General features: G+C 42.3%; 1 protein-coding gene across 1 annotated transcript in view; it reads right to left on the bottom strand.

The window, feature by feature from the left end:
- nr5a2 (nuclear receptor subfamily 5 group A member 2) overlaps positions 1-13237 on the bottom strand; it is a 67200-nt gene that overhangs the window by 46749 nt on the left and 7214 nt on the right. The window contains exons 3-4 of the mRNA XM_022745364.1: positions 12755-12896; positions 3838-4544 (exon numbers count right to left, since the gene is read on the bottom strand). Coding sequence (XP_022601085.1) covers positions 3838-4544; positions 12755-12896 — 849 coding nt within the window. The remainder of the gene's footprint in view (positions 1-3837; positions 4545-12754; positions 12897-13237) is intronic.

Raw genomic sequence — 13237 nt, 5'->3', positions numbered from 1 at the left:
TTTCCCTTCCCTTTCCATACACCACACAATACAACACTGGCATATGCTTATGAATTGCCCATGAACACACAAGTAGAATAAGCTCTAAAATACATTTGTACATATTATACAAACTCTAAAACAAAGAAATAGCTATGGCAGCATATTTTCAAAAACAGACCTTGTACACATGCTGAAATATATGCATCTGCACAATGTAACTTTAAAATACACAGTGTGCAACATTTCCTGCAACAGCTACCTGCAAGGAAACGGGTTTCAGCAGTGATTTATAGAGTTGCCATTTCCCCAATGACAAAAGTATATTTCTTAAATAAATTTAACAAAAACCTTTTAACAAAATTTATACGAAAAATAGTTACAGTAAAGTACAGCAAAGGTTCATTAAACTTACTCTACACAAGAACAACAATCTAATCTTTCAACTGAATAAAGTATCAAAACATACATTTGGAAACTGACTGAAATCTTAAACAGCATGTATATACTGGAAAACACACGCTCACAGTCTGGTATAGAAACTCATTTTAAAAGCAGAACAGACTGATCACACACGGATTTAAAAAAAAAAAACTAAATAAATGCTTAGGTGCAACCATTTCTAACAGACATAAACCTATACATGAACACACACACACATGCACCTGTCTTCAACTCACTTCAAATTTTATAAAACAACCACAAGCGATCATGCCCCTCAAACCCTGCCAAAACCTTCCCTCATCACGCCACATTTTCATTGATTTCAAAACCAGTGCACCAGATCTGCCTCTCTCTAATTGTCGATGTGTTAAACCAATCAAAACTGAAGTGCGCTGGCGGGAAGAGCCCCGTCCCAGCTTCTCGGATCCAAGGTGTTAGAAATAAACGTCCCTCACGTCATGCCTCATTCCCAGAAAGAGAGAGCCAGCGTGCCGCATTGGAGAAGAATGGGGAGTGTGCTCTTTAGAAGGTCCTTCTAATGGCTAAATATTTATGAGTCTCGTGACCGAAGCCAACTTATGGAAACTAAATCTTTAAACACTTTTTTTGGCAGACGCCTAGCACACACACACACACACACACACACACACACACACACACACACACACACACACACACACACACACACACACACACACTCCCAGCTTGGCTCTATTACCAGAGAAATTCTTTTGTTCTTACAGAGCTAATAATAGTGAGAGGGACTGTGCGTTATGTGTGAGCGGTGTCTGTGTCTTAATGTGGGGTACATGTGTGTGTATGTGAGAGATGTAAGCGTATTTATAGCTTCCTACTCCTGTGACAAACTTTTAATTCTACTCTGCTTCCTGTCTTTCTGGTCCCAGGCTGGACCTCGAAATCTAACAGTCAGATCTATATTAACAGGAGAGGTCAGAGGTCAGATTGATTTTGAACATGATATCTTTAATCAAACTAGCAATCGTTAGTTAAAACAGTGGGACACACACACACTTACACTGTTTGTAGTTGGTATTTTATGTGAAACCCCTTACTACCCCTTAATATGAGAAGGGTACACATTTTTTCATCTGTGGATATTAATCCCTAAACATTAGCAATGTTTGTTATGCTTGAGCAGCACTAAGCCTGTTAGGATGTATGAACAGATACACATGTAAACACACACACACACACACACAAACACACACACACACACACACACACACACCTGCATAGACAAAAGAGGACATTCGCAGGTAGATAAAGTGGAGGGGGCAGAGGTCATGAGTGGGTTTTACACACACAACATTTACACACACACACACACACACACACTACACAGCGCCCACACAAACAAAAATCAGCCTCTAAAGCATCAGATGATGGAGAGGGCTGATCAGTTTGGCTAGCTCATGGTTTGCTTATTGTCACTATTACTAACACTAAGCTTTGCTCAGCAGTCCTCCTGGTCATTGCTAATGAGAAACATGCTAGGAAGAGAAAACTGTGGATTGTGTGGGAAAAACTGTCACAGCCACAGCTAGCACATTATTTTTTTCAGTCCCCCTTGCGCTAAAGATGGCTCTTTAAACAGGGCAAGCAAGGGGGGGTGGGGGTGGGGTTCAGTTCAATTATCTCCCTCACTTAAGTGAAATATGCCCCCACCTCACCTAAAGCAACGGGGCTGTGCAACAGGAGCAGGAGAGGTTTTATTTAGAGGGGTGAGGGTGGGGGGTGGAGTGTGTGGGGTGTGCAGGAAGAGGTTTCTCCTGCACTAAGCCCAGGTCATTCTCTACCTTTGTAACAGGCACCCGGCTCAATTACTATTAAGCTGCGCTAATATGGGTAGTCATTAGCCAAACATAATGGCAGTTCATTCAGCAGAAAATCAGGCAGTGACAAACACAAGGGTGTGAGATAATTGAATTAGGACGAGGGTGTGAGAAATAGAGAGGCTTCACAGTGCAGCAAAAATGATCATTCAAAGTTAATGGGCAAACCACACACCATTATGAGCTGTGGCCACACCCTATGATGAGCCCGTGTGTGTGTGTATGAGGGTGTAGTGCTCACCCCAGCTGAATGCAAATTCAGATCTCGAAAATGTCAATAGTGGGGACACGGCGCGTGCTAAATGTCAACATGTGTTTTTCAAGGACTCTTGTCTACGTTGTAATTGGCACAGTTTTTAATATTACATTTATTTCATTTGTTATTTTCCCCCCTTTGAGAACAAAATAATATTAAATATTTGGAGGGAATTTTGCAACAGGCTTGGGACCATGAATATGCAGCTGAGCCTTTGGCGATGCGGTGTGAAACAAACAGACAAAGGAGTCAGACAACGGAAAGAAAAACAGGTAAAGCATAGGCTAATCACACACCTTTCATGTCATTCCGAATATTAACCTTCATTTAGAGCAAATAAAGCTGCAAGTGCACAAACACACACCAGAAACTCTCCCTTGGGCTCTGCGATGAATAAGTGGGAATTATCATATTTTTACACTGAGGCATTGGTGGACGGTTACTATTGGCCAGTTGGGATTGACTGTGATAAACAGTGACACAGTGTTTACCAGGCTCAAATGTTGTTGTTTTAAGAGATTTGGCGGATTACATATCTAGTGAAGATGCTTTAAAAGAACATCTAACTAAATGTTAAAAAGGATCTTAATTAAATTGAAATTAAATACAGGCGATTTATTGTTATTGTGAAATGGTAAGCTCTCTGGATTTTATTTGACTGGTATGCTAGTGGGCAATTTCTCATATCATCACAGTGTGTGCCCAGTTAGCTCTGTGAAATATTTCAACATTAGATGGGCAGTATTCAGTTCACATAAAACCCTCGGACTAGGACCCTGTTAGTATGAAAAGCGCCTGAAGCTCATAGTCAAAGTTTTCACAACCCATAACCAAAATGTGCCACACAAATAAATATGGTTGGTTGCTGAATTCTGATCAGGCAGTGGGACAGACACCGGTGGAGGCTACAAGCAGACCCCCTCTTATCCCCCACAGCTCTGTGCACTCTGCATTTGTGTTGACAGTGCATAAAAAGGATGATTAAAGGTCTGTTGAAGATAAAGGATTGAACAGATGATGTTCCTGAACTGTGTAAAGTACTGTCAATTATAGATGACAGCTTGGTGAAAGATTTACCATTGAGACAAAGTGCAGGATATTTTATTAATGGCCTGCAGAGTTACTGCAAATAGAATTAAAGATTAAATATTATATAATGTTATAATATTAAATAGTACTATTCTCTCATAACCAATAGGAATGATGGCCAAATCATGAAAACATGGCTGTAAAAAATAGAATATACCCAAGCTTTCCTCACATTCAAACAAAAGCACTCTCATGCATGGACCATGATCACCCTACCTTGAGTTCACGGAAGAAGATGCTGCTGCGTGCCCACTCCACGATGGAGAAGAGTGTCTGGTCGGCCATCTTGCACATTAGACCGAAGGTGTTGAGCTTCTCGTGCTTGCCTCGGCTGGCCTGCTCCTGCTGCAGGTAGGCCAGGATCTTTGCCTGAACCTGTGGCTCGTCCGGCTCACACTTTAACAGCTCTACGATCAGGTGGGGGAAGCTGGGCGGCGAGCCTGACTGGTAGGCATCTACATAGGCGTAGCCCATGATGGACTCTGGCGAGCTGGTGTACGGGTCTGGGTACTCTGACTTGATGGTGCGCGTGCCCTGGAAGTGTCCGTAGGCTGCCTGGTAGCCCTGTAGGCTGCCGGCGTGCGGCGGCATTGCCATGCTGACCGGCGAAGTGACAAATGGGCTGCGGTCGTAGTCTGTGGGGGGCAGGGCAGTGGCGTGATGATGATGGTGGTGGTGGTGGCCAGTGTGGTGGCCGGCGTGGTGGCTCAGTGGAAGGCCCTTGGAGGCTGCTGAGTGGATGTTCTGGATGGCTGAGGAGATGGTGAGGTCAGTGGGCACGGCCTGCATCACCTGACTCATGGCCTCAATCTTCAGGCCGTTGGCTCGGATCAGTGCCTTCTTTTGCTGCTTCAGGGCCCGGTCACGTTTGTACATTGGGCCGAACTTGTTGCGACCACCGCGCATACGGTCCGCCCGCACAGCTGACAGGCAGACAGGAAGAGAGGTGAAAAAGGGGACAAGAAAGAACAGAATTAGCACTATAGTACAGTACGTACATCTTTTTCTTGCATGTTACTTATGTTCATGCAAGATGAAGTCATTGAGTACAATACTTTGACACCTTTAACACACTTATATGAAGCAATACAACAATTATCTGAGGTGTTTCAGATAATCTGTCTTCAACCAAATCATCTTTACAGACTAAATCCTCTATAATCTAGTGAATTATAAGATATGTCCATGTATTCATATGCATATTTGCGTGGCTTTATGAAGGTGAACTCCTCATTCGTAACTTGTATGTAGGGCAAATGTGTTCCTGTGGTGATTACACTTGACATTTTCATGTTGACTCTTAAACCCCACAGGTCTAAAAGATAGTGCTGTTACTCATTGACCAGAGACGCAAACCTCTATGAACTGCTCTGCTAAATGATCACTGTACAGCTGGCTATCTCTATCTACCACTCAGGGAATACGTACCTCAGAAGCGAGATATTGGTATAGACTCAAAGACAATTCAAGTTCTCTTTCCAAAATACACGTTTTTATTATGCTGTCTGATTATGCAATACCTAAAAGCTTCAAATGTCACTGTCCATTAGCAGGAACTTTTTTTTTAAACCCCAAAGGCTGAAAAGGCTGACAATAAGCAAATTGGGGTTCTTTTTTTTTTTTCCTGATAAACCAAACATGCCCATGATGCCCCCTGCCTCCCTCCTCGGTGCAGGATCCTGTGGTGAGGATCACAACGAGTCTGTGCCGTGGGTTTTTCTAATGAACAAGCCGGGCACTCAGTGGACTGCTACGAGGGCCATGTGTGATCTGGCCGACTGCTGCCATGGGGAAGCTGCTCTGCCGTCTCCCAGTCGGGGGGCGCTGGTGTTAATTATTCATACTTAATTACCTCTTACACTGACGAGGCTCGCCGAGCGCAGCGTGCCACAAGCTAACGGACGTCTGGGAGACTATGCAATAGAAAAACACTCACTAATACCAATACTGCAGAATATTATAGACTTATTTTTATTGTATTCAGTAAGCTATTGCCTCCGTCTTTAGGAAGAAACCCACATATTTAACAGTATATGCAAATACATGCACATAGATTTGCCCTGTTCATACACAGTGAGTAGTCGGAAAACATGGCGAGTCGGCCTGGGTCCACTCCAGCACTCGTGGTGTCTTGATGGATGAATGAAAGAACAGAGGAAGAAAATTGAAAAGGGGGTGTGGAGAATGCAGGGTGGGGGGTCAGTGTTAAGGGGAGTGAGAAGGGGGGGGGGGACACCCACACAAAAATACACACACACACACACACACACACACTCTTACACACACACACACACACACACACACACACACACTCTGAGCTGCCTTGGGAGTGATTTTAATGACCTCCGTCACAAAAGTGTCTGTCACTGATCTGAGCGAGAGGAGCCGAGGGGGGAGACACACATATACAAACACACACACACACACACACACACACACACATACACACACACAGACACACACACCCACATGCTGACTCTCTCTCTCTCATACATTCTTACAGAAAGCACACACACACAACAAACACACCGGCTGACATGGAAAGCATCACACACTGGTCCTCGTCACAGAGAGAGAAGGGAGCAGGCCAGACACTCCACCACCTTGGAGAGCCCCCGACCGCTCAAATGGTATGTAATTTATACACTGTGATTTTACACACACACACACACACACACACACTGCCATTTCCCAGCGTGCTTGAGGTCAACTCCAGTGCCTGCTATCCCGGGCTCAGGGATTATCATGACCGTTAAAAAATTGATCACATATCAAAGAAAAAAAAGAAGAAATCAGGAGCCCCGTCAAATGTATCCATTATACATTATTGTAGGGCGACTTTAACTATTAATGATTTCTGCACAACAGCGTAATTAATGAGCTGAGAAACTAATAGTTGGCCCTACTGGGAAAACAAAATTAGGCCCTGACTGCCTTCTTGCCTGCCTCGGACCCAGGGACCCACATCACATCATGAATATCAAGATTGGGGGGTGTAGGTCTCCCCACCACCACCACCACACACACACATACATACAGACACACACACACACACGCAGATTCTTTGTCTGTAATTAAACAAGGTGATTTGCATGCATGTAACACAGATTAATATGGAAGGGGGAGGGGAAGAGGACAGTGTATGCATGTGTGTCGGGGAAGAAGATGAATGTGTGTGTTTGAGTGAGGTGGAGAGATGTTAATGGGTCAGATGCTGCAGGGAATGGGCTTATGGTGACAGTGATCATATGACCCTGCAACTTTAAAGGGTTAAACAATCTGTCAAAAGAGAATCAGAGTTTGAACAAAAGAAACACAAACAGTTTAGCTGAGATTACTGCTTTAAAGTGTCATTTTGTGAATGTTTTCATGCAGAAAATGTTTTATATGTAACAGAACTAATTGAATTTCCCTTTCTTAAAAGCTTGTGGAGTGTTGGCTAAACACTTAAAGTCCCTGGTCGTCCTTCTCCGTGGTGCCAAGGAAGTGAATTGTTTGATGTTTGTGGTATGTGTGTGGCATAAACAAGACAAACTGAATAGTTAGCATGATGGTGACAGCCAGCCCTGCTGAACAGGCAAACAAGAAAGACCTTCATCAAGAGAAAAAGGGACTACAGTGCAGCATACACAGCTTGATTGACAGGAGCTGTCTGGAAAATGCTGCAATGAGCACTTGGTTTAGCGCAAAAGTAGAGGCCAAAAAGAAAAATGAAAAATGTAAATTGAAAGAAATAAGGAGGCCATGAGAAGAAAATTAGTATATGAATAAAAATATCACAAGCAAGTAAAACTCTTCCTTTTTCCTGTTTGAATAGATAGGAGAGAACTTCATTCTGTTAGTGTGAAAAGGATCTGAGTGAGGGGATGCTGTGGTTCAGCAGTGAGGCTTTGGGGCTAAAGCCAGGCTGAAAGGCTAAAAGCTGATGCTGTCTTCCACTCTGAATTCCCCTGACTTACTGTCTGAGAGCACGTCCACACACACATTTGAGCACACACACATCCATAAATTCACAAACTGCCCCAACCAAAACCCTGTTTCTCTTAACCCAAAAGTATTGCACACACTGTCTCAAACATGTCCCAAAGCAAACATGCACACACATACACACATACAGCGAATCCTTTACAGACACAATGTCTCTGCACACACCTATACGTAGCTCCTAACACACTTAAACACATCACACATCACACACACACACAGCCCTCAGCGCTTATATCCTCTGATTTATGGTTGTTTAATATACAGGAATATTAAGCGCGCGTAGGTGAAGATCCCTGTCGGCCGCCGGCATATTAATGGGTCCTGTGGAGCCTTGCTGACACCCTGTTTGTCATGTCGGGGCCCCGGCCCCTGCTCCGGATGCGCCCTATCCCATGCACACACATGAATACCTATGATACCTATGCATAAGTAATGGGACAGCTCCCCGGCTTCCACCACAGGTACTGTGAGGCTGATGGAAGACAAATCAGAGTGGGAAAGCTAGAGACAGGGAGGAAAGAAAAAGTGGAGGGAGAGGGATAGAGAGGCAGAGAGGAATATAAAAACTCTGGTGGCGCTAATTTCAGTCGCATGGCCCTGTAGTGGTTTTGCATTTGGAGTAATGAATAAATTCAGATTTCATGATGGATCAACTACATGCAAAAAAAGAGGTTAAAAATCAAGATCACTGGAAAAAGTGATCCATAAGAAAGCCTGTGTGAGTCTGTTCAGTAATGTACATGCAAGCGAACAGTCCAGTAAAAGTTGATGAAAAGAAAAATGAGAGGTAGATTACTTTCCAACAAAGGCCACCTTAAATGTCACATCTGGTTTTAAACAAGACAGCGCTGGCTGGTCATCTTCCAGACAAGATGAGATTAAACACAAGAAATTATCATCTGGTATTCAGTATCTGAAAACTGTGCAGGAACCAGTCAGTAAAACAATCAGCCTTTTATCAGTGGAGGACAAAAGTTTCATGTTGTTCCTTGTGTTTGTTCAAATGCTGTCAAAGGACATTCTCAATAACATCTTAACTAACTTCTGCCGCCTTAAATAGCACACAGTGGAAACAGTTTATTCCAACTGCCAGTATCACACTCAGTCTTTAAGACGATACACCGGTGAAGGAAATATTAAGCAGTTCAGTGAAGCATATGATGCGAGGCAACTTCTAGTGAGCATAAAAAGAAAATCATACCAGTGGGAGCCGTTCAGATACGGCATGGTACATCAGCTTTAGAGAATGACATGCTAATGGGTCAAACCTTGATGGGATGTGGCTTTTGTTTTTGCTTTTTCCTCAATGAGTCAACACTAGCTGAGATGCTGCAGTGCATACCAAGAAGCAAGGCTTTCTTTTTTACAGCATGGAAGCCTGTGCTCTGCTTGTTTGGTTAAATGAGTGTGTGGCCGCCATGCTCTATCATCACTGTGTGTGTATGTGACAGTGTGTGTGTGTGTGTGTGTGTGTGTGTGTGTGTGTGTGTGTGTGTGTGGGTGGGTCTTGTTTTTCTTTCATTATGTGAGACTCAATGAACCACCTGCCCCTAACAGTAAAAGATAAATCAACAAATTAAATAAGATTTAATGGACAAAAGGTAGGATACTAATAATGCATTTTATAGATATATTTTCCATGTTATAATTTTATGATAAATAATATGAATTGTAAAATTAGATGGACAAATATTAGCAGCTGATGACATGTGGTTTCAGTTTTCTTAAGGTTGTAAGATACACTCATAATCATATTAACATGGTAAGATTAGATTTGTGGAGTTTCTCCAAACACCTGCCTGCTCTTCAGGATCACAGTTGATGAGATGACAGGAAAGGGAGGGAGTTTTATTTTGGAGAACATAGCTTGACTGTTACCCACAGGGTCGGTGGCAGAGGCACAGACAGGGAGAATATGATATGCCTCTACAGCGCTACAAAATTCCCTTTTCCTGTGTCGTGCAGAGACACCAAGGTTTAACTACTTTTCTTTTGTTATCAGCTATAGATAATACAACTGATCTCCTAGTGTCAGGATAGGGGTGATAGACATGTCACAACACTGTTTATTTCACTCTGATATGTACCCGTCTGCTGTTTCACCTTGTTTCACTGCTTTCCCTCAACTTTGAAACATTGCCAACAGTCACAGACACACACACACACACACACACACACACACTGACAGATGCACAAACAGACTTCTTTACTGTTACCACCCTCGCAGCAAACTTCAAACTGTACACACCGTTCCATTGGTTGGCAAACATATATCAACAAACAGGAAAGACACTGAGCAACCGCAGAAAAGTAAACTCCCCAAAAAAGACAGAAAAGAAATTACAGTTTGAGTCAACTTTTCAGTTTCCCTCACATTTTTTTGTCCACATTTGGTTTCCACTCGATATCCTGAATTCACATGTTGCTGCAAGCAACTGTGTAATGGTATGAAAAGATTGCAATAACAAAGCACATGACCCTAAACCCCCTTCTTTCACAGCTATTGTACACACATTTTTTTTTTTAGATCAAATGTCATCTTCTCCCTCTTGCCTGTGGCCTTCTGAACACCTTTTTGGGCTTCTCATGAATATATGTATGTGTTTACCAGGGAGAGCTGTATGTGTAGAGTGTGTGTGTGTGTGTGTGTGTGTGTGTGTGTGTGTGTGTGTGTGTGGTGAGGGGTGTCAGACTCTCTGTATGGGAGGTCTTTACTGGTTGTGGCAGGAGTCGCCCACTGGAGCTTCTGGCCCCTGACAGAGCGCTGCAGGGCCCGTCTTGCCCCCGAGCTGAAAGCTACCACCAGCAAAACAAATCAAACGCTAACCCCCTCCCCACCCGTGTCAGCTGGAAAATGACGGGCCGGGACATTTCTGCCCAGCGGCCATTCACAATTAACAGCAATTAATTACACCGCACATGGCAGGTAAAGGGAGAAGCCTCCAGAAAGATTTTAGTCAGGCTGTCTTTGCTCGACTTTCAGCCTCCCAGGGTATTATTTCTTCAACATATTAACTTTTCTCAATTGTATGTGATCATTTCAGGGGCCTAGGGATTTTTCATTTGGTTTAAAATACAAATGTGTGAGGAATTTTGTTTCAATATTAAACTGAAACCCTATGAATAACATAACACCTACTCTGATTAAAAGACTCCGCAAACTAAAAATAATTTGCAGTTTTTACAACAATGTAACTTAACCTCCTGCTTAACAAAATAATAACTATTACCTTTAGCTTTTTAATCCTCTCTTTTACACTTATTGACAGATGACCTTCAGGTCTCTTTGTTCATTCTAGAATTAGTGATTTCAGAGTAAAAGTTGTCAACTAATTTGTGGAAAAATAGTTGATTTTAAATATTTTCCTTAAACATTGAAGAGCATTTCTTGCCCTGCTGCCCTGTCACTTCTGGATAGCTGTGTTTGAACAAGCTTCTGAGCCACGTTCAAATCAAACAAAGAGGCCTCGAAATGGCCGGCCAAAAGTATCATCATTACCATTCTCGCCCTGCCGCCAAGTTTAATATTTTATCTATTACTCTGTCTGGCAAGTTTAAGTGCACAGCAGCTACCAGATACCCCCCAACTCCCCCTGACCCCATCTCAAATACTAATAAGCAATGCTGGATTGCAATGTTTTGGTAGAAATGAAAGGTTTCTCTTCATGGGGTATACAGTCTGGAAAAGAGAAATGACTGAGATGTTCATTGTTAAATGTTTAAATAAATACAATCTTCAGCTTTCATACAGGCAATCATTTTGTCAAAGCAGGTACTCGCCTTTCTTTAATGGTGGATATATCAATGTAGGAGGAAACTATTCACATGCAAATTGATCACGGAAGACTGGTTTCACTCTTTCCAAAAAAAAAAAAGTTAATGTGCTATGATTAACTGTGTTCATTTGGGAATTAATGGAAAAAGACTTGCTCTGTCAGTTCACTAGGACTTTGGTAGAGGGTTTTAAAACACCTCTGTGGAGGTCCAGAAGCAGTCAACCTCCAGTTTCAGCTGTTCCATGTTATAATTTTTTCCTCCCCAACTTTCAGAAACAGTAATTGCAAACAGGCATCATATCTTAATATATGATGCAGCACCCAGAATGCAATAACACTGCCTGGGTCTGCTTTTCCACTCCCGCAGATGTGTACTGTAAGTTTTAGGTCATATTTTAGTGAGTGGTGTTCACTATGAAACCCTAGAATAGACAAAAGCTGTGGTAAACTATTCATGAACAAACAGTACTGTATGTGCACTATAAAAATATACAACTTCTCCTGGAGTAAAATATTATTTTAAAATACTTCTGGTGAAAGTGAGCCCCGGAGGCTGTGTGGTGCTTTCATCGGCCTAGATGCCGTCTTGTTTCTGGCAGTGCTGGAATATAGCGAAGTACCTTTTACTCAAGTATTGAGTAAGTAGTATTGTACTGAAGTATTGTACTGAAGTATTTCCTCTTGGCCTCTTTTGTCTTTCTACTCTTCAACAATGGAAAGAGTACTACTGCACGTTTTACGCCACTATATTTGTTTACCAGTATATACTATTACTTTATAAAATACTTTGTATATAGTTAAAATTAGCTCTACTGTACTACCTACAGCAGTAAAATAGTACATGCACATTAATGCATCAGTATTAGTGTAAATCAGAATAATATTGCAATAATATAATATGTAATAGTATATCACTCACATGGGACACTTTTCTGCATTATGAGTACTTCTACTTTTGATAGTACATGTACGTTTGCACTGTAGAACTGCTACTTTTACTCAAGCAAAGGCTCTATAAGGATCTATAACTGGACAGTCACATGTTCAGTAACAGTCATCTGTTCTGTTAGAGCCCTTGAGCAAGATGCTGAAATCCCAGTGGCCAGTCTGTTACAGCTGCTAGTTGTTTGGACATGGACAACTGCATCTTATTTATCTTTTTTTTTTTTTTATGAATCCCAAACTTGTGACAACTACACATTATCTCCCAGTCACTGTTGCACTTTTGAACATCTCTACCTGGGTTATATCCCATCTTATGTTTCAGATGGAAACACACTGAATCACAGAAGCACAACACCAACAAAACTTGTGATCCCCTGCCACAAGCCAAACACCTGAGCAGTAAAAATGGAAACATGTTGCTGTACCTTCTAGCTTCATGCCGACGGTGAGGCACTTTTGGAAGCGGCAGTACGGGCAGCGCTTCCTCTGGGTCTTGTCAATCTGGCAGCTCTGGTTCTCTATACATGTGTAGCGCTTGTTGTTCTGGACGGTGCGCTTGAAGAAGCCCTGCGGAGAGAACCAATTAAGACGTCAACCTGCTTGACCCCTGCAATGCGACGGTAATTGGCCCATTCACACTCTCAGACAGATGGAAAGGGACAGACTTAATGCACACACACACGCACGCACACACACACACACACACACACACACACACACACAGTGAAGTTTTGAAAGCTATACTCCAATTGATGTTGTGATGCTCTACAGACACACGCATATAAATCAGAGAATACACACTTTTTACAAATGAAACAAGCTTTGTATTTGTAATACTTTTTGACTGAAGTCATATAAGGAAATTATTTATATCATACCTTAATTCATTCAGCTTTAAACATATATTC

This window comes from Seriola dumerili, unplaced genomic scaffold (assembly GCF_002260705.1).
Source record: "Seriola dumerili isolate Sdu_G_001 unplaced genomic scaffold, Sdu_1.0 BDQW01000002.1, whole genome shotgun sequence".
Classification (NCBI taxonomy): domain Eukaryota; kingdom Metazoa; phylum Chordata; class Actinopteri; order Carangiformes; family Carangidae; genus Seriola; species Seriola dumerili.
The sequence above is the reverse complement of the archived record's forward strand: the minus strand, read 5'-3'. Positions and strand labels throughout refer to the sequence as shown.